At 41.1% G+C, this 27,572-nt stretch overlaps 4 protein-coding genes across 20 annotated transcripts in view; 2 read left to right on the forward strand and 2 right to left on the reverse strand.

Annotated features, from left to right (window-relative positions):
- Positions 1 to 148: 148 nt before the first annotated feature.
- Positions 149 to 18,806, reverse strand: LOC108093331 (oxysterol-binding protein-related protein 8). 5 transcript variants are annotated; one of them, XM_043209236.1, is made up of 11 exons: positions 18,512 to 18,806; positions 17,531 to 17,965; positions 8,205 to 8,306; positions 5,226 to 5,275; positions 4,579 to 4,725; positions 4,292 to 4,523; positions 3,848 to 4,084; positions 2,634 to 2,794; positions 2,393 to 2,571; positions 1,144 to 2,328; positions 149 to 1,085 (listed from the first exon to the last, which is right to left on the reverse strand). In XM_043209236.1, coding segments are annotated over exons 1-11 (2,964 nt in total). In that variant the 5' UTR covers positions 18,513 to 18,806; the 3' UTR covers positions 149 to 850. The 5 variants fall into 5 exon arrangements, with proteins under 5 accessions (XP_043065171.1, XP_043065173.1, XP_043065172.1 ...); XM_043209238.1 differs by having other exon boundaries at positions 17,531 to 18,241; positions 18,512 to 18,805; XM_043209237.1 differs by having other exon boundaries at positions 17,531 to 18,244; positions 18,512 to 18,805.
- Positions 15,964 to 21,850, forward strand: LOC108101439. Of its 2 annotated transcripts, none has more exons than XM_017205774.2 (3): positions 15,964 to 16,744; positions 21,177 to 21,549; positions 21,616 to 21,850. In XM_017205774.2, the coding sequence occupies exons 1-3, from the start codon at positions 16,742 to 16,744 to the stop codon at positions 21,777 to 21,779; spliced, it is 540 nt and encodes a 179-aa protein (XP_017061263.1). In that variant the 5' UTR covers positions 15,964 to 16,741; the 3' UTR covers positions 21,780 to 21,850. The 2 variants fall into 2 exon arrangements, with proteins under 2 accessions (XP_017061263.1, XP_017061262.1); XM_017205773.1 differs by lacking the exon at positions 15,964 to 16,744 and adding an exon at positions 20,034 to 20,626.
- Positions 21,851 to 22,939: 1,089 nt separating this feature from the next.
- On the forward strand, positions 22,940 to 23,707 carry LOC108101437. Its single transcript, XM_017205764.1, has 2 exons — positions 22,940 to 23,113; positions 23,189 to 23,707. Exons 1-2 carry the CDS (start codon positions 22,940 to 22,942, stop codon positions 23,705 to 23,707), a joined length of 693 nt encoding a protein of 230 aa, XP_017061253.1.
- Positions 23,708 to 25,471: 1,764 nt separating this feature from the next.
- LOC108101438 (putative transcription factor capicua) overlaps positions 25,472 to 27,572 on the reverse strand; it is a 55,187-nt gene continuing 53,086 nt past the window's right edge. For 8 of the 12 annotated variants that reach the window (XM_043208977.1, XM_043208976.1, XM_043208979.1 and 5 more), the window contains one exon: positions 25,472 to 27,355. In XM_043208977.1, coding sequence (XP_043064912.1) covers positions 27,273 to 27,355 — 83 coding nt within the window. In that variant the 3' untranslated portion in view covers positions 25,472 to 27,272. Of the gene's footprint in view, positions 27,383 to 27,572 lie in introns of all 12 variants that reach the window. The other 4 variants (XM_043208983.1, XM_043208982.1, XM_017205770.2 and 1 more) reach the window with 1 other exon arrangement.

Raw genomic sequence — 27,572 nt, forward strand, 5'->3', positions numbered from 1 at the left:
TACTGAATTGATAAAGGCGTCAGTTGATTGAATTCTTATCGATGAAAATTAATTGTCATTTAAATCAGATGTAGTATTTTTAGCGCCATCCAGACTGTTAATCAGCTCTACTAACAATTCCACAATTTTCGGGAGAAAAACAATTGTATAGATTTGAAAAAGGGAAGTTTATTAAGTTTTAAGGTTTGCAGGTATTGGGAAAAAAAGGAAAAACAATTTGTGTATAAGAGATACTAAAATTAGTTATTATAAGCACTTTTCGCGTTAAATCTCTAAGGTATGTCTATAAGTGGTGATTTAAAGGGCAGGAAGCCTCTCGAGCATATTATCCTCATTTTCCACCCTAAGTCGTGTCATTAACAATAACAGTATATAGAAGGAAACGGAAAAGCGAACTATAATCGGTTTAATTGGAATTTTTACGAAATCTGGTGCATCTACTCGTACGTATGTGTATATTTAAATATATATATCCGACATCCTAACCTACCCAACGGGTCTAGCTTGAGTAAAGAATTTAGAGGGATACAATGGTGAAGAGACTTGCACATGGACGTTGTCTGCGGGAGAGACTTGGATTGTTGGGACTTACATACGACAAACACTTAATCTTATACATAGTTCGTGATTAGACTTTCTCACAACGGATGTTCTGGTCACGCGCCTCGGTCGGGTTTGAATCTCTGGCAGCGTGCGAAGGCATTTGAGTAGGACCAAATGTACAATTCAGTAAAGCATATACGTTGTCTGTACTCTAGGGTGTTTATATATATGTTTGTTATCTATAGGTTGACCAAAAGTTTTCTTAGGCCTAAAAGAAATGACATCAACAACGACGGACTCCGCCTGTCTACTTGAACAGCCATCGCAGGATCAGGCTAAAGGTCAGCCCGATCAGAGCGTAGATCAGCGACTTGATCACCGTCGATTGCGAAACGCCGCCGCCCAGCAAATGATGCGATTGCACGCTCATGTTGCTAGCCGGAGGCGAATACTGCATGCGCTCCAGGCGCTGGCTGATCTCGTTCAGCTGCCGGGTGTGGACCTCCAGCACGCGGTTCACCTGGTCCACTGCCAAGGCGAGTCTAAAATGTAAACATAATTAACAATCTTACAAGGATTTAACCTCTTGTTTACACTCACTGCTTAATGCTGGAGGAGCTGCGCTTGACCGCTCCCTGCGGCGACTGGCTGGAGTCTGAGTTGGTATCGCGCGGTGCCAACACCAGGCTCTTGTTCTTGGCCTTGGGCACCGCGGAGCCGCCCGGCGATATGGCCTGTCCTGCTTGTCTTTGGGTGCGGGAGAGCGTCTCCAAGGAGCTGCGCAGGGGATGGATCATCTCGGCGCCGTGGACAATGGGCACCGACTTGTGTCGCGTCTGGGTGAGCACCTTGAACTGGCACTCGTACTGGCGGACATCGTTGCGCGAGTCCCAGGGCCGCAGATCGGCGTACTTGTACAGCCACTGGCCGTAGCTGTCCAGCTCGAAGAGTTCCGGCATGTGAATGGAATCGGTGCTGGCCCGCGTCTTGGCCTCCGCCCGCTGTCGCTCCTCCAGCACGGTCTTCTCCTCGGTGGCGGCCACCTGATCCTCGCGCGCAATCGCCTCGGAGACGTGCTGCCACATACGTTGCGATTCGTTGGGCTCCTGCGCTTCCAGCGGCACCAGGTATCTGGTGAGCCGCTTGGAACGCGTCTCGGCGTCCACCTTGAATAGCAACGTCTCCTCCCCCGTCTTCGAGTCCTTCACGCGGCACTCCTTGTCCCAGTGCCCGTTGATGGTGGCCAGGGTCTCCTTGCCCAGCTTGATCTTGCCCACGACCACATTGGTGGCATCGGCGCCGCCGAGGAACGGCTTCAGCTTGAATTCCAGCTCCGTCCTGTAACCGGTGTTCTCGCACTCGATGTTTATCTTGCCGCCCAGCTCCATGGAGAGCGTGCCCATCAGTATGCCCTTGCAGTGGGCATAAGGCGTGGTCGCCGTATAGCACTCACCGCGCGGCAGCAACGTCATCGTGGCAGCGCCCTCGAGCACCGCCGAAGTGCTGTTGCCGTAGAACTTCGATTTCGCCAGGATGGAGCAGGTGATACTGAAGCCGTCCTCGCGGTTCGTCACGTAGAACGCCGAGACGGGCGGATGGTGCGAGACCTGTTCCGCGATGTAGAAGGTCCGGCTGCCGCTGGGGTGCTGCCAATAGCAGCGGAATCGCTCGCCCAGAATCGGATTGTAGGGCTTCTTCAGGCCCTTGGGCTTCTTGTAAAAACTGGACAGGTACCATTGCACGACAAGCTTCATGCGCGTAAAAGCATCATCCTCTTGCACGGCCCTAAAAACAGTCACAGATTACTTATATATTCTCGGGTAAATTGGTTATCCTAAGAAAGACCTACTTGGAGAGCAAGTCCGCGTGGTAGTACGAGTCTGATAGCTTGTCCAGGAATGAACGCGGCTCCAGGATGAAAGTGGGCAGCACTACCTTGCTCAGATCCATTCCCGGTCGCACCTGCTTGACAATGCACCAAATTAGGCTCTTGTTCTCCTCTGCCAACTCCTCTACCTGCTCCCCTTGCTGGAATCGAAAGTTACACCATTATTTAGTGGGTTGTTAGCTTAAAGAATTAAAGGGTTCACCTCGCCAAACTCCTCCTCGGTGAAGGGCACATACGACGTCTCCTCACAAGGCTGCTCGACGCCATCTTCCTGCGCCGGCTCAGCCGGATCCGATTCCGATTCTGATTCCAGACCAGACATGACGGCATTGGGTGCTTCATTCTGGCTGTCTGCGTCTAGATCTGAAAAGACAGTCCAATCTATGAGTTACGGTTGCAGAAACAGCAAACAGATCACAAACATTTCGCTAGCAGCCCGAGTACGGCAAAGACCGGGAAATAATAGTCCACTTTTCGGCCAGTGTCAAAAGCGGAATACTGTGAAAAATCGGTAGCGCTAAGAGCAACCAAAAACGGTGGCCAGAGGTTTGAACTGAGGATTATTGGCTCCCTATGCCGGGCGGTGAGAATACAAAACACGAATTTTGAACATTTAACTTCACGGCTACAATGATATCTGATGATTGACTAGCTAACTCAGGGGGAAACCAAATTGGAAAATCGAACAAAAACTGGTAAAAGGTAAGATTGCGGTTAAGATACAAAAACATCTTAATAGGATTGCAAAAATTAGTGGATAAGTTTAGGAAAAATTGAAAAACACATGTAGAGACTGTTTCAAATTATTCTTCGATGGTCTAGTTTTGGATTTGATTTGGAAAAGGTTATATAGACACGACTGTTTGTTTTTTGGTTTGAAAAATCTTAAAAGTTCTCTTATAAGTGCTATCAAATAACTTATTTTCCAATATGAATTTCCCCCTTAATGATGATGAGCTAACTAAGACGAAAGCAAATAGGTGGCCTTTTCACCCTTGACGTTCAGACGAAAGCGCGGCATCACTAGACAGTCGGGCGGAGCGCTGACGGGTCGCAAGCCCGTCTGGCTGTAGTTATCTTCATCATCCTCGCTGGAGCTGCTGTTGCACAGGGGGGCTCCCAAGGACATGGACTTGCTCATGGGACTCAAGTGGCGGCGCTTACGCTGCACCATGCCCATGGTTAAGTCCATTCCCAAGCCCTGCTCCACACTGGAGGCATCGCTGTACGAGGTCTTCCGCTGCTCCGACTGGTGACCGAATCGCGGCAGCCGCTTGGTGCGCTCCCAGTTGCTAACGGCGCTGCTGTAGAGCTGCTGCAGCAGTGGAGTGGGTGCCCGCGAGGCGGACAGGCTGGTTTCGGAGCGCGAGGTCTCCCCCTCGAACGACGGCAGTGTCAGGAACTGCGCCCACTTACCGTGATCGTTGAAGTGCTTCTCGTAGTCCGCCTCCGACCATTGCGTCTCGTGGGAGACGGGCAGCGGTTCACCCACGTAGCTGGACGAAGGAGCAGCTCCCGTGCTGCTATTGGAACGCAACAGGAGGGCCGAACATCTCAGGGACAGCTCCAAGGCGTCCATCCAGCACTTGCCGGCCGCCTGGCTGGGAGCTCGGAAGATCAGGTAGGCGGTTGGTAGCGGTTGGACAACGGCACCTTAGGAATAAGTAAATAAATAAGTAATTTCATTTAAGAACTTAAGTTTTGTTAGGTTGTATTTGGTGAACTTAGTAGATCATATTTGAAATACTAGAAACATTAGTTTTGGGTAAAGTTTGCGGTAAGAATATACACAAGTTATTTAAAATTCAATTGCAGGTGTAACAAAACATTACTAAATTATTCAAGCTGAGATCAACTTACCAATGGTTTCCTTGTCTGGACCCCTCGGTGCCCAAATGGACTGCTCCAGGGGATGGAAAAGCTTGAAGCAGAAGCCATCCTTTTTACTGGGACGCTCGATCACCTGGCAGGAGGTGAGCATCACCGTGCCCACCCAGTGACTGCTCTTTGTCTTTTGGCTCTTGTAAATAAGCAACAGGCCCGGTTTCAAAACACACCAGAGTTTTGTCCAGGATTTTAGGGTTCCTCGAACCTGGGTAAATTTGAGTTATAAAAATGTGAACATTTTTAAAATATTTGAAACCCACCTTCAGCCAATCGGCCAGCACAATAACCGCAGGATCCTGCAGCGAGTTCATCAGCTCACTGGCCACTCGCTTTTTCTCCCGCCTGTAGTTTTTCCTTTGCGCCTTGTAGGACTCCTTCCTATTAAGTTTGGCGGCATCAGCAGCAGACTGTTACAAAAAAAGCATAAAAGACATTAATTAAACTCAAGTTAGGTAATGGTAGAATAGTGCAAGACCTTTCTCCCATGGCAGCATCGAAAGATATTTAAACACTTAAAATACATTGCTGTATTTCGTAATAATTTGTTTGGGTTTACTGATAAATTTTGCCTGCGCTTACGTCAAATGTTCGGTCTCAATTGCCCGGTGAGCTTTTAATTTCCTAGAGCGAAATCCGAGACGCATTGTTAATCTAATTAGCATTTATAATTTGCTTAGCTACCGGATAAAAGTGAAAAATTTGTCACTTTTATGCCAGAATGTGACACGTGGCATGTTCCCGAACTCAAACCTATATTTAATACTATTTATCACACCGCCGGCACATCGATTATAACTAAATTAGACAACGACAAACCGTAGCGGCTCTTATCTCTCTGCCCTCCCCATAAATAACCTAGATTTTGTGTACGGTTTAACAACTCAAAATTAAAGTTGGGTTTACTTGCCTTATCTGCCAGATTGCCATCCCGATTGTCTGAGGCCCAATTGGCGATTCCTGTAATTCGAAAAATCATAGTTTTGTTGTCTGTGAACTTAGTATCATGAAAGTTGGGTGTAAAATGTAACTTGGAAACATGATGATTTGAATTCCGAGAAGTATCTAATCGATCTAGCAATGAAATAGTAGGTTTCTTGGTTTGTTTTTGGAAACTTTTCCATCGCCTATTTACGATCCGAAAAAACGAGACCAAACAAAAACACAACAATGGGAAAAGCGCGAAAAATACGAAACAAAAAGAAGAACTAAAGCAAGAGAGAAAAAACGAGCCCCAAAAATGTTTCAAGGTGCGATTATCTTTGAGAAGGGAGAACCGAGGGTCAGTGGTTTATTTATTTTACAAATATGTTTTATTTTATTTAGCAAGATACACGGGCACCCACAAACACAAGAACTCATCGCGAGTAAGATTCTCTGGGTCTTGAGGTCTAGAGATCTTGAGATCCCAAGATCTCTCGTACATTGTCAAGTGTCTCGCACTTGCACTTTAATAATCAAGAAACGACCGCTGCCCTCTTGAGTCTTTCGCATTCTTATTAATTATTTTTATTGCTCGGCTAAAAATAAAGGCCTCCCAAAAAGAGCCAGTCTCTTAATATGCAAAACCGCGCACATGCGAGAAAAAAAACGAGAAGAATTAATTATAATTTCTTTCGAATTATGGGCTTAATAATTGTCACTTGCTTTGAAGGAGATTCATGACCAGACACCGCTTCAAACTGCGTTTTCAATTTGTGATTCTATTTATTTTGCATATTTTGTTGTGTTTCGCTCATTCACGTTTCACGGGGCGGCACTACATGGCGTATGCGTGATGCGAGAACCGATTCAGAGACGCCGACCTCTGCTTTGGATTATTTTATTTATTTATTTGTATTTTCTTTTTTCTGTTTTTTTTTTTTCAATTTTTTGCCTGCCGCTCGTCCGCTGGCCGCTCGCCGACTGATTGAGATATATTGAGTCTGCCCGAAACGCGCGCGCACAAAGCACAAACACAACAAAAGCACCAGCGGCAATTTGACAAAAGCACCAGGGCAGCGCAGCGGCAGAGGGCCAGCCGACCCAACTACAGCAATTATCTGGCTTTCGTCATATTTTTGTCAAAAAAAAACGAAAGATATAGAACATATTTGCCAGGCTAGAGCATCTAAAATGAGAGGATCATCTCTGTTGCTGCCGCAGTCGCCGCTTCTGCCGACGCCAGCGGCAAGTTCGTTATACTCATGCGTAGATATATAGATACTTTGTGTGCTTTTTCTGCCCAGATAACGATATCAACGCTGCATGCGCTCTCTCAAAATCAAACACACAAAACAAGAGAGCGGCAAACCTTCTCCAACGATATCTGTGGGGTTATTAGCAAGTCTAACTGATATATGATCTCACCTTCGAGATGTTTGAAAGTAGTAGTCTTAATATAGGGGGCATTATTTGTGTTTCCTCGCGATAAGATCATCCCAACCTATCCCAATATGGAATTTCTGAATCGGATTAAAAAGGAAGTAGCTTCCGATGCAGTTTTTTAAATATAAAAAACATTAATGGCACTAGTAAGGAAATGAATTATGAAACCTTCTTCTATTTTTGGGGGTTTTTTCACAACCATTATATCATTAAATACATCATAATTATGTCACTCAGATAAGCCTTTTGATTACAACATTCAATACCATTTAGGCCCACAATAGATAGAAAGCACTTCACACCTGTTGATTTTATGTGGGCCATGAAAAGAAGAGGATCAAAAAAGACAGCCAGGTGTTGATATCTAAACTTCGGGCATTACTCATCGCTGAAATCAGAACACCTTATCAGATATGTGGAACTCTATAGATAAAAGAATATAGTTTGCCAGCTGCGTGTAATGGTTTGTCATACTCAAAAAAGCTCGGGACCAAGAAAACAGGGACAACATAGATGAGTCAACCGAGTTCTCTAAAACTTCCATGGGAAATGTTTGACTATTCAATTATTAACAAACCGATTAGTGTTGGCCGATAAATATATGGTCTAATTGGTCTTATCAACGTGCAAAACTTTCAGGCTGTAAAACTCTCATGAGTGTCATAACTGCGATGATAAGATATGATTGCCATGGCCAGCATTTATCCAGGGACCCCAGCCACAATGAGTAAAAGTTGAGTGGCAGTCGCACCGAACAATCGCAAAATCGTTTGATGATAATGCGCCAAAAACAATAGCACAAAAAGCGCAACAAAAGCTCTAAACAAAAATAAAAGGCGAAATGCGTCACCCAAAATTGGAACGCATGGCTGGGTTGGCAAGGGGGTTTCTTGGGTGGAGCGGATTACCACATGGGAGAATGCATACAAATGCGCCTTTAGCCAGGTTCCATTTGGTGTGGGATCAGGTGATAATTATGAACAATACGAACGTGCTGATTGAATTCCCAGCTTTAAGATCGGGAATGATGAATGAATCGTGGCGATCGAGTCAGTCAAAATAGTTTTTTATTGGTCATGTCGGGTGGTGAAGTGCTGCGGATATTGTATAACCCAATAATTGATCGCACTGGACGATCTATAATTTTACATTTTGTGTGCGGATCAGGCGATGAAAATAATTTCTACCATGCGGATTCAATTTTTGGAAGCAAAGCTAAATAAATTTTGAATAACTAGATGATCAAAAAGATCAAAGCAACTTTAACCCTCAATCTCTCGAAACGAAGATCAAAGTAATATGAATAAATTGATTGTGTTCAATTGTGGCTGGGATATGTTTCATGATCTATAACATGATTAAAGAATTCAAATGGTTTTAAGCGATCAATGACAGTAAAGGAAAGTAATGTTTCTAATTTAAGGATCATAAATGATGTAAATGATCAAATAAAATTATAAGTGATGATCTACATTCGTACAACAGTGCTGGAATTTTGATTTAGTTTTTTTTGGAACTTCACCTGGCGATGACGGCGCCGGACTGTTACTCAAACTGTCCGTGGACGGAAGTTTGGTCATGAGCACTTTTAGCGAAGGTCGCCGTTTGAATTTGAAATCGAATACTGAGGAGCGGTTAGCAGCACACATACATATATATACGGGGGAGAAAGAGAAAGCGAGCAATATGTATATTGGTATATATTTTATATAGGATTATAGGCTTATAGATTTTAGGTCACTGGTACGGACAGTTTTAGGATTACACACGACACATAGACGACACCGATAAAGTGTACAAATGAAATTCTAACCAGGACATAACCAAAGAAAACTTAGGGATATTTACAACACGAAACACAAAGAATGTCATTTCTACACAGCGAAAATTTATTGTCAAATCAGGAACATAAATAAAAAACATTGAAAACACAAAACCGTTAAACAATCGGAAGATTACCGAAATAAATTTGATTTAACAAGGGGAGGATTCTATATTTAAAGTTAAGATACTTTTTTATGTTGAAGAAGCAATAGAGCTCTTGAATATAGATTAAGTCTTTTCCTCCAGTTCAATTTAATACTGTTTGGAGTGCGGAATCCTTGACAGGACTTGGCCCTAAGCCACTTGATCCAATCAAGCGTAAGAAAACGCCGAGACAACGCCTCCGAGCACATCTATTACCATTACGGCCTTAATTATGGCCGCTCATCAATTGTCTGCTATCGAACATGGGAGCTCAGCACGCAGCTTTAGCGCCACGAAGGCGCCTGCCTGGCTGGTGGTAATTAAGATTGCGATGGCGATGCAGATGCGAATGGCGATAAAACGGCAGAGACAATACAGTGCCCTGATTGATTTTAAATAAAGCGCCAACGCCTTGCAGGCAATCAATTTACGCAATTAGAACACGCCTCCGTTGTTCGAATAGTTCAGAGTTCAGATCGAAGTCGTTGCCCACATATTTGGCATGAACATAGAGAAATAAACACAACAACAATTACAATTTACACTTGGAATATACATTAAAGGGGATGTGTGTATAGAAATAGTTATATAAGTCACCTTTTTATGATATGCACATTATTTGGTTATAATTTTTGTTAATATAATGTTATTAAACGGTATAAAAAAAAAAAGAAATCAAAAAATAAACATTCTCATTTAGTACTTTGAAATACAAATTATTTATTACAATTGCATAATTCAAAGTAGCTCTTTGCCTGTAGCTAATAACTTAAGCAGTTTACTAAAACGAAAAAGAAAGTATTTGAAATATTTTTCTCAGTGTCTTGTCATTCCGTGGAGAATTACGACGGGCTCCCCTAGCTCTCCCCTTTGCGTGTGGCAGCTCAGTAAATTCCCGGTCAAAGGATGCCAGCTGATGCAAGACATCGTTGCACAGAGAGTGCAATTTTGAGTTACCCGCTGGGCTTGGCCCGAAATGACGTCAGTTTTGGCCGCTGAAATGGCGCCGCTCTAAATGACCCCCAACCACTTCGACCCCGCCATACAAACATATTTTGTTGCTTCTATTTTACGTAATCCAATTACTATTTAGCTGGCTTTCTGCTCGAGCGTGTGTTTTTTGGGGGTCACTGGAGAAACACTTAATGGTGTGAGGTCGGTGGTCACTATATTTTATAGCGACTATAGAGACATCAACTAGAAACTTCACTCAAGAAGTGCCCGGGATCAGTGGGGGGCTAACACAAAATAACACTCAACTCCTACCATTCGCAGTTTAAGCCCTTGCTCTGATGTTTTATTTATTGGCCAGTAATTTGCCCAAAAGCATGCTATAAAATATTCATCGAAAGACACACACACCTTCGCACACTTACAAAGAGTAACGCACACAACCAAGTGACTCGTTTAGTATGCAAATGCAGATGTAAATAGCATTAGTTGGCTGATTTCCCCCCTTAAACACGGACCAAAAACGAAAACTATTTATTTTCACTTCTAATTCCTACTTTATATATTTTCAAGGTATTCAAAAATGTAATTTAAAAATGTAATTTGTAAATGAAATTTAGTATTAAATATAACAAAAATAATTTAAACAATCTTGGTTCTCGGTGTAAGCTGCATCTCTCTTCTGCATTCTTTATATCACTTTTGACCTTTTGGAGAGCGAAACAATTTTCAGCGAAAACAAAAATAGAACAAGGCACAAAAACTGGCGGAAAAAAGGGTGGAATCCACCAACTGACCCACTACCTACCATTCTCCCTTAACTATGAAGGTTCTTTTACAACCTGCCCGTTAACAATGGTGGTGAAAACCTGACCGAAAACTGAATCCACATTTTAACTTTTCAACCAGCTTATTAAAAAACTCGTTGCATTGGCATCCAACTGGTTTTAATCATAAAGGGTAATTTAATTTAAGGGTAGTACTTAAATGTACAAATGCAACTAATAATTCATGGAATTCAAATACTAAATATAAACAACAACTTTCCGACTGACACAAATCATAAATTCGTGCACCACATTGTACGTGGAAAGCAATTCATTAAGCTTTGACTAGCCCAGAAATAAAGACCGCTTGCAAAATGCAGTCATGCATCGATTTTTCTCTATTTTTTTTGTACGCAATTTCCCTTTTTGCACCTACGAACATTTCCATCGGCCGCAGATATTGAAAGCGGGACGTTTGAATGGGAAGAGGGGGTGTTTACCTATTTGGCAGGTGTACGCTTCTTACCACTCGGCAATAGAAAAAGCGTTGGAGAAAATGGCAACGGTAAATGTCAGGACTCACACTGTCACTGTCCAGTGTAGGGGACTCATTCCCGAGCTCAGCACAGACGAGGAACTTCTTGAGGCGATTGCGAAACTGGCTCAAGTGAAACGACCGGACATATCGTCCATCAAAAGCAGGCGCGACACATACGGCGGCACGCAATCCGTTTACGTATCGCTGCAGGCGGAGGTCGCGAAGAAGATCCTAGACCTCGGCCACATAATGGTTGGATGGATCCGATGCCGGATAACCGAGGTCAAAACACCAAAAAGGTGTTACAAATGCTGGGCATACGACCATGTGGCAAACGCGTGTAAAGAACCGGACCGCACAAAGCTTTGCAGACGCTGCGGCACCGAAGGACACCAAGCAGCGAGATGCACAAACGAGGAAAAATGCGCGTTATGTAAAGGGACACATGCAGCAGGCAGCGCGAAATGTCCAAAATACCAGGAGGCAGTCCGTAAAATAAGAATATGAGGGTGCTACAACTGAACACCAACCACTGCAGAACTGCACAGGATCTACTATGGCAAACAACAGCGGAGCATAAAATCGACATAGCCTTACTAACGGAGCCGTACAAAGATATCGAATCACACCGCTGGATTACAGATACTGTGAAGCAGGCGGCAATCTGGATTACGGGAAACAAAACGTTCCAGCAGAAGATGACAACCGGCGGCGGATTTGTATGGGCCAAACTAGACGGCCTCTACTATGTAAGCTGTTACGCGCCCCCAAGGTGGTCTGTAGAAGAATTCACAAGCATGATGACTTCTTTGGAGCTGGAGCTAAGAGGAAAGAGGCCGATTTTGCTTACAGGAGACTTCAACGCCTGGTCAAGAACCTGGGGCAGCGACTTTACAAATGCAAGAGGTCGTCTAGTAGAGGAAACTGCTGCAGCGTTGGACCTTGTTTTACTGAATGCGCCAGGAGTCCACACTTTCGAATGCGCCAGAGGAAGATCGATAATCGACCTAGCCTTCGCAGATCGAGCGACCGCAAATCGAGCAACCTGGAAGGTGGAAGACTCAATCCATACTCATAGCGATCACAAAGCTATAATTATGGAGCTAAGTAGGGGAGCACCGCAAGCAGAGTGCAGAGCGACACGACCGAAATGGAAAAAATCTTCCTTTAATTTGGAGGCATTCAAGCTAGCGTGGCAGGGTACACACCTACAAGGTACCACAGCGGAAGCTATTGCAGAAGAAATTGCTCACAAAATGGAAGCAGCCTGCAACGCATCAATGACGCGAGGGAGGTACGGTGGAAAACGGAAACCGGCATACTGGTGGACAAGCGAGATAGCCGATTTACGCAAAGCTTGCATCAAGGCGCGACGGAGAGCAAAACGCGCAACACTTCGACCGACCTTTGCAGAACTACATGGCGTATACCGTGAGCGGAAATGGGAGCTAAAAAAAGCAATTGTGCGGAGCAAAAATCGCTGCTTTAGAGAAATGCGGGACAGAGCTGACGTCGAACCCTGGGGTATGGCATACCAAACTGTCATGCGAAAGGTGAAAGGACCCTCAGCACCACAGCCGAAGTGTCCAATACTGCTAGAAAAAGCGGTACTTACACTCTTCCCACCACAGGAGGAAACAAGTGTCGAAGCTTTGCCAACGATCGAGCCAGGCGATGTGCCGCCGGTTACAATGGAAGAGGTGCTAAGCACTCTGCGCCGCATCAAAGACAACAAAGCCCCTGGACCAGACGGAGTCCCAAACATGGTATTCAAAGCAGCGGTAATGGAAACGCCACACATCTTCGCGCATATCTACAGCACATGCCTTACAGAAGGAACTTTCCCATCTCGGTGGAAACTTCAGCGACTGGTGCTGTTGCTGAAACCCGGCAAGCAACCCGACCAACCATCTTCCTACAGACCGTTGTGTATGTTGGATACAGTTGGTAAAGTTTTTGAACGCGTGATCTGCGATCGCCTGCAGGAGTATTTAGAATGCCCTACTGGGCTCTCAAATACCCAGTTTGGCTTTCGACGAGCAAGGTCAACGGTGGATGCTATCAGGACAGTGACAGACATCGCACAGAATGCCATAAGTGGAGGACACCGGCATATGAGTTACTGTGCAGTTATCACACTCGACGTAAAGAATGCGTTCAATTCGGCTAACTGGTCCAGGATTCTGCTATCGCTTAGAAACCTGAGAGTACCGAGCTATCTACTCCGCATTATACGAAGCTATTTCCGTGACCGCATACTACAATATGAAACGGACACCGGCTCAAAAACTTATAGAGTAACAGGTGGTGTACCACAAGGATCTGTCCTCGGACCAACGTTGTGGAATGCTATGTACGACGGGGTACTGAGGCTGAAACTCCCGGACAAGGCGAACATCGTGGGATATGCAGACGACATTGCGCTTGTAGTAGTGGACAAAAGGCTGGACCTGTTAGAGGCGAAATGCACGGACGCCGCATCACGGATACAAAGATGGCTCAGGAACGCTGGGTTAGAGCTAGCAGCACAGAAGACGGAAGCAGTACTGATAAGTGCACGCAGAAAAAAGGAGAAAATGATAATTGCTATTGATGGTCATGAAATAGTTTCCCAAGAAGCCATTAAATATCTTGGAGTTCTGATCGACACGAGATTAAGCTTCAAGCAGCACCTAGTGGGAGTAAGCGGTAAGGCATCAGCGGTCACGAGAGCCTTGACAAGAATACTTCCCAACGTAGGAGGACCCCAAGGGCAACGAAGGGCATTATTGTCAACGGTTGCAGACTCCATCACTATGTACGCAGCACCGATCTGGGCAGGAGCCAAAAAGTCCCATCTGCGAGGGATAACACAGATATACAGACAAAGTGCTCTACGAATAGGCTGCGCATACAGAACGGTATCAAACGATGCAATCTGTGTCATCGCGGGAAAGCCACCAGTCGACCTGCTGGCAGAGGAGCTGTCTCGTCTGTACAGCAAGCAAGGAGTGAGGCCAACACGCGAACAAAAAGAGGCCGAAAGAGCGCGGTCCATACGAAAATGGCAGCAACGGTGGGACCAATCGGATGATGGACGCTGGACCTATAAACTTATACCACAAATAAGTGAGTGGATAAAAGGTGGACACGGCGATGTCGACTACTACACAACGCAGATCATCAGCGGTCACGGCTGTTTCCGCGGATACCTTCATCGTTTTCGGCTAGCAGACAGTCCATTTTGTCCCAACTGCCCCAACGAAATCGAAAGCGCAGAACATGTTGCTTTCCACTGCGATCGCTTCGAAGAAGAACGACGAACACTGGAGGCAGTACTTGGGCACTCTCCATCTGCTGAAATTATCACGCACGATATGTGCTCTTCCAGAGATAAATGGAAGGCAATGACAGCGTTCGCATACTCTGTGATGACAAGGCTCCAAGAACTGGAGCGGGAACAAAGGAGGACACCAGAACTGACGACGTTAACAGACGCCTGAGTTCATAGCTCATAACAGAACCAGACAGAAGACAAATCGATTGCGCTTGATCCCAGGCAAAATCGCTTCCGACGTTCCACTCATGTGGAACTATCGATGCGTATCGTCTCCATACGCCAAGGACAGGGGACCCGGACGCGGGGACCAGGCGTGCTAACAGCACAAAACGGCTCCACCCCGTAGTAATGTTTACTCGGTTCCGGGGTGGAATTCAGCCAGGGGAGGAGGATTGTTATAGGTTAGTGGGTGCAAGCCCCACACACCATTAGTGCGACGGCACTTTTGACGGTGTCTTCAGGCATTGGATTTTAACCTCCTCCAAAAAAAAAAAAAAAAAAAAAAAAAAAAAAAGGTGTACGCTATTCAGAACGTTTATGACATGCAGTTTTCCGCATAGATTTCCATGCGGGCACTGTTTATTCGCACCCACTGTGCCAAACCGCCTGGGGCAGAAAAATAAACAGCAAAAGACGAGGCGACTACAATGGTAATTATAAAGTCGCATTCGGATGGAAAGTGAGTAAGAGTGTGAGTGCTTGTGTCAGCTAATTGCGTATATATATACGATATAGGGTGCAGTAGGGTGAGCCCTAGGTGTACTTGCAATTGGGGGTTCAAATAGTATAAATACTAAGGGCAAGAGAGTTTTAATTTTTAAACAGCCAGAAAGGGTTATTTACTAACAATAATAGCAATCCTTTTTAAATGACCGTTTAATGACTTATAAACTTCAAAATCTAAAGCTTAACCTTGACTTTTCATGCTTTAACACTTACGGTTCACCCCAATTTACTGCTCTTTATATATGTATGGAGATAGTGTTCAGTTATGGATATATATCTGAGCTATAAAGAAATACAGCATGCAAATAAAAAATTTAATGACAGTTGCATGCCATAAAGCAAATAATAAAAAACAGCAACAAAAACCACAACGACATCGAAGCAAATGGTGCGTGTGCAAAATCCCGTAGACCGATATTGGTTACCTGGTAACCACCTAGCCATCCTGAACTTCAACCACCCACTGCCCCACGAACCAGGTCCATAAAATGGAAAGTTAAAGCTAATCGATAAGTCTACTAAAATATGGAATTGAGAACCCAAACAAATGTTTGCTGGCAGTGAGTTAACTAAATAATTAATATACCAATGTTTTTTTGTTTTACGAATAATGTAGAAGTTTTTTAATTACTGAAACCATAGACTAACTCATACCTTAAAAATATATAAATCAATAAAAATGACTAAGATAACTACAACTGTTGGTATCTGATTTTCTCTTGTCATTTTTATTATCCATCCACTATCCTTTTCTAAAGCTAAACAAATCTTATATATAAATATAAAATAAAAATCTTGGTAAAGAAATCTAAGCGTTCAAAAAATATACTAAAAGTTAGCAAAAGTTTTGGTGGAGAAACATATGATCTCATCTCTGAGCGAGTAAACTTAATTTAATCAACATTAAAAGCATTATATTATATTTACTGACAGAGGAACGTCCCATATGGTCTTTTGTGATTTATACACAATTCCCAAAAATAAAGAAAACGGCCATGGGAAGCCGTTTTAATCGTTTCTCAATTTTTAGATAAACAAAAGCTAATAAATGTGATGTCGCTACTCTGAATGGTTGATAAAAGTTCCCAGAAAGTCAAATCAGGAAGCTTGACTATGAAATAACAAAAAAAAAAAAAAAAATAGTGACTCAATTTGCAATAATTTGTTTCTTATCCGTTTGCTTAGTTGCGGGGAAATGACTGTTCATTTTCATTTAAACACATTTGAATGCGGGTTAGCTCAATTACTTGTCTAATATGCAGAAAGAACTTAATTGCGCTGTTAATTGATACAAACTGGCAGATGGACACCGTCGGATGGGTTTATTGCCATGGAACCAGCTGTAAACACATGGAAAATGACAAGCCTTGGACATGGGTTTCCGCACAGGTGCAAATGGCAAGCGCCAGTTGTTAACCAAAGCCCCAATAACCCCCCGAAAACTATAAAAGTATCCGGACTAACAAGTAGCCTAGCAACCCAACCAGTCTGGCGAAAAAGTCAAACAACTGGTATGTAAATCAATTAACACCAGCGACTATATCTCGCTTGGATGAATGGGCCCGCAGAGCGGAAGCGCGCTAAATGACGAACAAAAGCCGAGTGTTGAGCGATAACGTGGCCCCTGGGATGGAGTGGGATTACGGATGGATCGGGGGTCGGATTAGCCGGCGAGCAGCTGATGAATGAGCAGGAATTCTCTGAAATGTGAGCAGCAGCAAAATCAAAACAAGCAAAGCACACAGCATACGGAAACGAGAATTAAAACTGAAAACTAGAAGGAGTATCAGATGGTAAGTACAAATGCGGTCAAATAAAGAGCTTTATAAGGCCTTTATCGGAATGTGTTATCAGCTAATTTGATACTTGACTATTTTATACTTATGGACAGCTAATCAATTCTACAAAATGAGAAATTTTATTTATTTTTCCTAAACTGAAGAAAATGTGTCAATAAATTAATTGTTCTTGTAATTGTTGATTGATGCAAAAGTTGTTAGGAGTTAAGATTAGATAATATGAATATGAGTGTATTTTGTTATAAATTGTAAAATACTTTGTTTTGTATTAGGTTATGCGGTTGATACATTTATAGTAGAATAAGTTTGTTTTAATTTAAAAGAAAGTATTAAAAACCGGAAGTACATACATATTATTGTTAATTTTGGTACATTTTTTAATAAGTTTATCAAAATTATAAAACCATGTAAAATGCTATGTTGTGCTCTTTATTAAAAGTAAAAAAAACTTTTGATTTATCATGTTGCAAACCATATAGGGTTAAAATTCTTTAGGAAAAGCTTTACTGGTTAACCAGTGAAGTGTACTCATTTCAACCTCTTTTATGAATGGCTTCTTTTGTGCTATTTTTTTGACCGCAATCGTGTGAATGTGTGCTTCTGTGATAATCATTTTGCATTAGATTCGATTTTAAAATGTGACCGATCGAATCGAATATAGTGAGAGAACGGGACAGAGCGTGAGAGTGACATTGAGTGGAAGAGACAGGGAGAACACGACATCAACAGAGAGGGGCGAGTAAACGGGGTTTGTTGTTTTTTAAGGGAGGCTAAACTCACCTGTCGACTGACGCAATCCGGCGCTATTCGGCGGCGTTATGCTGATACCACTGACGCTGCTGGCGGCGCCAACACTAACGCCCAGCGATTGATTCGAGGCGCCCATGGACAGGCCAGAGGGGGTCACTGATCCTCCCCCGCCTCCCCCAGCCGAGGGCAGCGGCGCCTGGAGATGCAGCAGTTGACTTCCCGTGGGCACACTGCTCGATTGTTGTTGCGGCGTTCCAGGCATCGAATGGGAGTGCGGGGTGGAGGGGGCCAGCGAGTCACCGCCCCCCGCCCCGTGCTGCTTGGCACTGTTTATGCGTATTGGAGTGCTGCTAACCCCCCCGCCAGCAGGGGCGGCGGGAGCGGCAGGGGTGGCCGATGAATTAGTCGTCGAGGGAGCATTATTAACAGGCGTTCCGGGCGTTGCGGGTTGCATGGTTTTGATCACTTAATTATTGCACAAAATAGTTATTATAATCCTTCGCTTCTGTGGTTCTTTTGTAATTGGTTTCCCCCTTTTTTTCGTATCAATCAGCAGGCATTGCTCCAATTGTCGTTCTCACAAATACACGTACACACTCCCCCTCTCACACGCACACACACACACATATAGCGCTGGACGCAGGGCCAATTATTGATTTTGTTTTAGCCGCTCAAGAGTCTCAGCCTTCCTCGCTTTTTTGCACAACAATTTTGGGCTTTTTGCAAAGACTTTATAGATAGCTTCTTTTGACAGGAAAAAAGGGGGGGAATGTAAAATTTGGAAACTAAATTTAAAGCTGTCGTGTGGCTGGGTGCGTGTGATTAGAAGCGTTTTCAGCAGCTGAGCTGGTCAGCACAAAAAAGTAAGCCACGTAACGCGCTCTTTAAAGATTTTCTTTTGTTGCTACCAATTAGTGGCAGAGAAAGGTGCTGCTACTAGCAATAATACGAATACTAGAGCCAGAACTAGTACAATTCTAACACACACACTCGCACACGTTTGTCACACACTTTTCGGTTTTCGTTTTTTGTTTCGCGGCTCTCTTGCTCTCTCGTTTTAACGGTCCGGCGTCGCTGGCGTTCGGCGTTCGAATGAACTGAGGCTGCAGTCGTCCGTATTCCAAAAAGCTAAACTTGTTTCTTTTCGCTTTCGTATGAGCTCATCCACCAGCGCTGGCGACGTCACCACCCTCCCCCAACCGACCGTCCACCCATCGAACAGGCGGCGAGTATTATTTTCATGACGCGGCCGAAGACGCTGGAAGTGAAAAGGCGAAACAAGCTTTCGTGTTATTTTCTGTTTTTTGCTTTGTTTTGGGGGAGGATTACAAGCGCGGAGTCAGCTGTTTCGTTGCTTAGCCCTGGTTTACCAGGGCCACATCGCAGCTTAGCCAGGGCTACGCAAAGTAACCGAAACTGCAATTTCAAACTTTATCAGTAAGCACTTTCTACAGTAAACATAAAGAGCTTTTATTAGGGTGAACCAATTGTTTCTAAAAACCATTTTGTGGTCGAAAGCACACATAAATTAATAATTAATTGTTGGTTATAAGATCAAATTATGTAAGTTTTTTCATTATATTTATCATACCCTTTTTTTTATAATTTCAGTTAGAAATTTGCAACGCAGTGAAGGAGACACCTTAGACCCCATAAAGTTATATATTCTTGATTAGCATCACGATCTGAATCGAAATTCGTCTGTACGTCTCTACGTCTGCCCGTCTGTCCGTCTTTATGTAAACTAGTCTCTTAGAATTGCCAACAAAATTTCATAAAAATCGAACGAAGATATCGTATGAAAGTCATATGAAAAATCGTCGAAAGTATGGTAAATTATTGTTCTAGTCCTCTAATAAACATTAGTTCCAATTTTTAATTTTTTCACAATTTTTAAATAATGGGTTTGTTGAAAATTGATCAAAATTTAATATTTCTAAGTCCATACTCTTCTAAATTTCAATCTGATTTTGAAGCGGCATACCTCTGAATTTTTTATTATGTATGTAAGTACTTTTTATATAAAGTACTTTGAATAAGAATATTAAAATAAAAATGTTTCGCGACCACCTACTAATGCCTGCTGTTCTAGCTTCTTAAAAAAATCGCCATTACTTCAATATTGATTAGCAGTTACGCATTTTGCTAGACATTTGTGATGTCTGCAAGGATAAAAAAAGGTAAAAAAATGTGTAATTCAAATGATAAAACAGAACAGCAAACGGTGTTGGTAAAACTTTTAAGGATATTTTGAGATTTTAGCCGCATGAATTGCTTTTTCCTTTTTGAAGCTAATAAGAGATTATTTGGTAATTTTGAATTCACAATTGTTCATCGGCAAGTATAACCATAGGATATTTATAGTTTATTTTTACGTTACCGTCGTCGACATAAATGCTTAATTCTGAAAAACTCAATTTTTTTTTAGAGATAAAGTGAATAGTGGGAAAAGGTAAAAAATATATTGTTGTATTTAACACACCTTTCAACCATTCTTGCATCATCATTGAGAAATTTTAATTTGCTACGGAAACCGACATAGCGAGTTAATATAATAATCATCGACTGATAAGACGTTAACCCAAAACAAACAATCAATGAGCAGCACTTGAGATCAGTTAATCCAATAAAAGTACTTAAGATTATGAAATTAGCAATATCTATTTTTCTCCACCTGTATGCGGCATTCTAAGCGGTTGACATTTTTATGAATATTTCAATATGCCAATCGAAGATGCTTATCCCTGTTCATATCTGGAGTGTTGTTTCTGCGGATTTTGACCGGGACGAGGAACTGCAATTGTTATTTTGTATACTGAGTGTTATCTTGGCTTGTTATCGCCATGAGAGCTACTGTAAAACTCTTGATTCAAATCGGATTGATAAGTGCCGAAGGAGCACATATAAAACCTGGTGCGTCCGTGCGTGAGGCATTGTGAAAGTGAAAGCCAAATACACACCATGAAGTACCTGCTCAGCTTGACCCTGCTCTTGGCCATTGGTCTGCAGCAGATCGACGCCCACGGAATGATGCTTTCCCCACCAAGTCGATCCTCCCGCTGGCGTTACGACGGATCCGCTCCCCAAAACTGGAACGACAATGAGCTCTTCTGCGGCGGGTTGTATGTGAGTGAAGGATCTGCCAAATGGGAGTAAAGCCTGGCAGGGATTTAAAAACTGTATTGGAGCCACGTTCCTAAATATTAATCTCCAGAGCGTGAACGATTCATTGGAACTCTGCAAACGCACAGAAGACAATGAAAAAAAAAAAAAAAAAAAATATAATAACTAGGATTTCTTTTTTACACAGACCTAGAAGTGCAAAATGTAGGTGCGGTTATTCTATCTCAAGCAAAAGGATTTAATTAGAAGTTACTCAACTGGCATCAAAGTGCTCATTAGTAATTGGCCAACTTTTTAGGATTAAAGGATTAATTTTTATGGGGATGCCGATTTACATACACTAGAAATATGGTCAACATTTTGTTAGAAACCAATTTTCGAAACAAAAAAATTTTAATACTCCTTAATTTCGGAAACAGTCGACATCATTTACATTTTAAGTTTACCACAAATCTCCGTTGCACCCGACCTAAACATAATTAAATGAAGTCATTTTGGTAACAAATGATATCCAACATATGTAATACTAAAACATCAAACCGAAACTCTGTAGACCCAATCCAACAACGGAGGTCGATGTGGTCTGTGCGGCGACAACTTCTCGGATGGTCAGCCCCGTGCCAACGAGATCGGAGGCAGCATCGGAGGATCCGGCGTGATCACCAGGAGCTACGTGGCTGGCAATGCCATCACCGTGGGCGTGAAGATCACCACCAACCACTTGGGATACTTTGAGTTCCATCTGTGCAACCTGGATGCCTATGGTGGCGAATCGGAGGAGTGCTTCGAGCAGAACCGCCTGCGATTCCCCGACGGCAGCGATAGACTGCAGATTGGAACGCAGAGCGGTGAATTCGATGTGACCTGTATTCTGCCAGAGGGTCTCACCTGCAATCACTGCGTTCTCCGATGGACCTATGTGGGTGGTAAGTACTTGATAAGACAACCATGGTAATTACTTGTAAGTTAACTGAATTCCACTAATATTCCAGCCAACAACTGGGGTGTCTGCGATGAATCTGGCTACGGAGCTTTGGGCTGTGGTCCCCAGGAAACCTTCAAGAACTGCGCCGATGTGAGCATCAACTGGGGTCGCAATCTGCTCAAGGAGTTGGTCAGTGGCGGCGAGCCCGTGGCTCCCGTTGAGGTCGTTTAAAAATTCAATGACAATACGAACTGCCCTAAAAGTCTGAAAGAACTTAAAGCCAAATAGTCAGCCAATGTTAAATAAAGAACTGAACATTTTAATTATTATTCGAGTCAGTACTTGTTTGGATGATTAGTGAGTGGTTAAAAATCGTTAATCCAATTGATTTTGGAGCTTGATATTGATAAGCATCAATATTTCCTAGATTAAATAAAGTAGGTTATCATTCTGTTTATTACGTGAATTTTAAAGGTTTTGAATTTAAATTTGTTTAGCCTTTATAACGTTATAAATTGTTTAAAAAAAGAGATAACATTTATAACTCTTTTTAAAACTTTTTGGAACAAAGACCGGAACTTCATAACAGCCTAAAACTATGCAATTATTTGAAGATAGTATATTTTATAAAACACAGCATTTGACATTACATACATTTATTGCGTAAAATGTATTTCTTTATCCAAATGTCTAGCAGAAAAGATTATCAAATTTTGAAGATTTTATAGGACAACGGATATTCTTTAAAGATAACACTAAAGAAAATGGGTCACACAAACTTTTGCTAATATCATCCAATGGTGAAATAGTGAAACTCTTTTGGAAGGATAACAACACTCAGCCGAGAAACACAATTTAGGGGGCCAGGGAACACTACTAAAACAACGCACATAACATAAAATTGCAAAATAAAATAATCTACTTTATAGAAGATAACCACAGATAATTTTGTTAAGTAAAATATTTTACAACCCTCTTCCGACTCATAACTTTTCCACTAGAGTCAGCTTTTTCAACCTTGGCTAACAAATTCGAAGTAATTCCTAAACAATGAACTCTTATCAAATTGGTGGCATTGGTGGGATAACCACCAATGGAACAATAAACAGGTCTTTGAAATTAGAGTGATTCAATTGCCAATATTTGGCAATCTGTTTATATGTGTCATAGGTGTTTTGCCAGTTCCCAGGCCAGATACTACGAATTCTCCCAAATTTTAACTACCCATAACCATAAACAAAATGAAGATTATGAGGCGATAATAGAAATTCACGGTTATATGTCGAAAAATCAAAAACAAACTTAACAAGGCTACTGATAAGGTTTGGGAACATGAAACTATATAAGCCTTCGATCATGTTGCCGAAAACCAAAGTGAAAGTGAAAGCGAAATGAAATTCTTCGGGGGAATCCTAATTATTGGTTTGAGCATTTTCTGCTTGATGGGCGAACTGGCGGCCCATGGCATGATGTTAAGTCCTGCCGGAAGATCTTCACGCTGGCGTTACGATTCTTCAGCTCCAACAAATTACGATGATAATGCGCTATACTGTGGTGGCTTATGGGTAAGATAAACCCTTAGATAAACCCTTAGAAAACTATCTTAAGTAGTTTATCAAATGCGTTTTACCATTCTTCAGAAACAAACCGAAAATGGTGGCAATTGTGGTCTTTGCGGCGACGATTGGAGCTTGGAGCAGCCACGACCCAATGAGTTGGGTGGAAAATATGGCAGTGGTGTGATAGTAAAAAGCTATACCGGGGTTACTGAGGCGGAAATTAATGTCAAGATCACAGCCAATCATCTGGGTTACTTCCGTTTTCACATCTGCAACCTGGATGAAAATGGCAGCGAGTCGGAGAACTGCTTCGATCAGTATCCTCTGAAATTTGACGACGGAAGTCTAAAATACAATATCAACTCCACCACTGGCGACATTCCAGTAACCGTTCAACTGCCCACCGATCTCAACTGCATCCACTGCGTTCTGCGCTGGACCTACACTGCAGGAAATAATTGGGGAGTTTGTGAGGACGGGTCGGGTGCCATGGGCTGTGGTGCCCAGGAAACCTTTATAAACTGCGCTGATATCAGTGTTCTTTCCTCTGCCAGAAGTATTTTACACGAACTGCCAGTTGAGGTGGCCGAATCGGTTTAAATGCTTTAATATTCGTTGTGGCCATCCGGACAATTTAGTTAATCTCAATAAATTATTTATTACAATTTAAGATTCCTCTTCTATTTTCCAAATTATTAATTCATAGGTTTGATGTCATAAAAACGCTGATCCTACCCATTTGGTTTTAATATTGCAAAATAGAAAATAGAAAGTGCTTCCCACGTTAATTTAAAATTTAAGTCTGATAAAATAGTCAATACACCAAAGTTTATGAATGTATATTTTTCTTTTATTCAATAAATTTACCATCGTATATATTTATTTATACATATATATGTGTGTGTTTCGAGTGTTTGTGTGTTTGGATTGTTGATGAGGACCGTTTGTCTTTGAGGACAAGGGCCACGCACTCGATTCTCCTCAGGCGGATCTACTAATTAAATACTTTCCTCCGAAAGCCCCTGTCTCAGACGTGTTCCTAACGATCGGATGAGATTTGCACATTTCAATATTTAAATAATCTGTTCTTGTATCTGTTTTACGCTATCCTGTATATGTTCGTATTTGTATATTGTATTTTAATATTCGTAATTTGTCTTAAGTGTTCCGTGGCTTAGAAAATACGTTTCACAATAACTGGCTTATTAGTTAACTTCACAAATAAGTTGTATATATATATGTATTCATTTGTTAATATTTTACAAAGCCTTCAAAAGTCAATCGCAAATGATAAATCGGGAAATTTCACTACGAACTCAAATACCGCGTTGTAACTTCAGAATTGTGCCATCAATCATTGACTTAAGAATATTTCTTGGTTTTCGTTTATCTTTTAACAATTAACTAAACAAACCGCAAACAACAGTGTGTAACCTCGATTGCCACTAGAGATGTCATCAATCAGATTAATGTAGATATATATTTAGCTCTATGTTTTGAGGAGAGGTCAGCTACGATTTAAAATGCCCTCCTCGATTAAAAACTATAAAAAACTCACGCTTCTTTATCGTCAAAATGTGCGAATCGCTCACAACTGAATTACAAGAGTTTTGTACCCTTTCTGGGGTTTCGTTTCTAAATCTCCTCCGTTTAAAAGCATTTTAAAATACAGTGGATGCCTTTTGACAAAAATATATGTATATTTATGTATATCTTGATGTGGGAAAGGAGGCCCTTCTCTGATCTTCGCTTCTCTACCAAATATTTTGTTATAAAAGCACCTTATAAATTTTACACGTATGCGCAAAGTTTACTCACTTGCCTTGCTTGTATAAATAGCTAAATAGTTCATCTTTTGTTTTTACTTTGTTCAAAAATTGTTATTAACATTATACAACACTATCTGTATTTTATTATGTTTGTAATACCTGAATTTTAGAATTTTGTATCCGAAACGCCATTTTTTGTTGTGTGTTTGACTGACTGAGTTTGTTTCCTTTTTGTTCTCATTCTTGTAATTGCCAAAGGTTCTTTAGTATTTCCTGTTAGTTTCCCTTTTTGTTTTCTGTGCATAATTTTCTTAGTCCGAAATGTTGGTTGCCAAAAATGTATATTGTTGTATCAGTTAGATATTTTGTATAAGTTTTCGAACTTGGTACGCGTCAAAAGGTTTGTATTTTGTCTTCACTTGACCTAATTGACAAACATATTTCTCTTAGCTTCATTGGGGGTTCGATATTTCAATATTGTTAGATAAGCTTTGTCATTGGCACAAGTTTGCTTGCTAAGGGGAGAAGTTCTGGAGGTGGTGGAAATAAAAGAAAATTTTAGTGTGTCCTTGCTACAATTAAGTTCACACGTTGATTCAAATTTGCTTATAAACTTGGTTTTATTTTTGTTTTTATTTTGTATTTTTTAACATTAACACACTACAGTTTACGCTCTTTCGCTTTAATCTTATAAAATTTCGTTTGTTCACTAATTAATACGAATAACTAATAGGTAATTAAAACTAATAATAAAGAAACTATAATTAAATTATTTGTAAACACGAAATTAAAAAAAATTATAAACGACTACGTGAGTTGATTTTAAATTTTACAAATTTCTTGATTTATTTATTTTGTTGTTCTTTTGTAATTTCTATAATTGCAGCGTCCAGCAAGAATGGAACTAAATGGAAGCGGCATTTCAATTTAATTCACATGTTGTATTTGATGATTTATTGCGTATTTTAAATGATCGTAATTGCTATAATGTGAATATTGTTACTATAATTTTTTTGCGATACTAGCTTATTTTTGTCTATTTTGAGTGTTTATTTGTAATAGCTTTTTTTTTAATTTTTCGAAAAGTTTGCAACTGTTGCGCCTTCCAGGGAATACACAAAAAAGATACGTCAAAACTGTGACTGACATTAAAGGAAAAAGGGTTTGACATAAAGATTGGGTTAAAAAAGCCACACAATTCAACACAAAAATCAGAGACAACATATAATAATTAACAATTCACAAAGAACATAATTTTGCATATGAATAAAATGCAGTCACATACTTAAAACATTAATTTAAAACTAAATTTCATTCAATCGAAATGGTAAACAATATTAAATAGTATATTGCAGCAACAGTGGAAGACAGTTAGTTCTCTCATTCTCTCTCTTTTTTGTTTTTTGTTTTCTTTCAATCGTCTGGTAATGAGTTTTTCAATTATTTTCTTTTTGAATTTTATTTTTCGGTGTGTGTACAATTTAAAAACAGGCTATGCTAAAATAATAATAAAAAATATATATAAATTATAATTCAATTAGACAACAGTGTAAAAAGCCAATTAAAAGAAATGTACATACAATTTAAAAAGGTTTGTTTTCGCATTAACTTTGAGAACAAAGGCAGACAGTTTAAAAGCATTTAGATGTGTGCGAGTGGGTGTTAATGGGGGGTTTTAAGGGGATTTGTTCTCGTTAAAAATGTTATGACTAAATATACAATACAACTACTGTGTTCATTTCACTTTTCTTACGGTTTGATTTATACAATTCTTTGCTTGTGCTTAATACACTTCAAATTAATGTGCAATTTAAGTAAAGCTTAACCTCTATTTCCGTAGTTGTTTCTTATCTCTTCCAATTTGTTGGTTGCAGTTTCGCCTGTAAATTAAAACCTAAGCCGTTACGCGGGGATTATACAATGTTTCCATTATGTATGTTTCTATGTATGTACTTCATATGTGCTTCAAAAGTTCAAATTTTCATCAAAATTTCTATCTCTCCTCCCTATTGGTTGCTCCTGATTTATTAAGCTGCTTAATAAATTCATTCGTAATCAGTTTCTCCTCTCTACTCACAAATTATGTTGCTTGTACACATTTTGTATGCCTATTGTAATTAAAAATTTGTAATTTTTTTAATATTTAGAGAATATTCTCTGTGTAACTTCTCTCGCTATTTGCAGTTAATAATAAAAACTAGTTAACCATGCATCTCATGCATGAGCTGTAGCTAAGTATGAATTGGTTTTGTATCTCTTCTCCATTTTGTGAGTGTGCGTTGCTGCAATTATTGTTGCTGTTCGTTTACTATTTTTAAGTAATGTTGTCACTTGCAGCAAACAATCTGTTGTCCTGTCCTGTTCCCGCCAAACTCCTCGTCGTTGTCCAGTCCACATTACTTGTACTTGGCGTCGGATTCAGTGGCTTTGCTGGCGGGATGGGGCTGTTGCTCAGAGTGCTGTTGTTGGTGACCACCACCTGCCGTTTAGTAATATTGAAAAACATCTGTACAATGTTTTCATTGAGAAATGGAAACTAAATTAAAATTTAACTCAAAATGTATAACAAGTTATTAAGCTAATAATTTATTAAATTTTTTGAAGGTTTGTCAATTAAAAGGATCAATTAAAATATAAGATTGAATTCCAAAAATTTTAAATTTAAGTTGATGAATTTTAAACAAAACTTTTAAAGA

This window comes from Drosophila ficusphila, unplaced genomic scaffold, assembly GCF_018152265.1.
Source record: "Drosophila ficusphila isolate 14025-0441.05 unplaced genomic scaffold, ASM1815226v1 contig_791, whole genome shotgun sequence".
Classification (NCBI taxonomy): Eukaryota; Metazoa; Arthropoda; class Insecta; order Diptera; family Drosophilidae; genus Drosophila; species Drosophila ficusphila.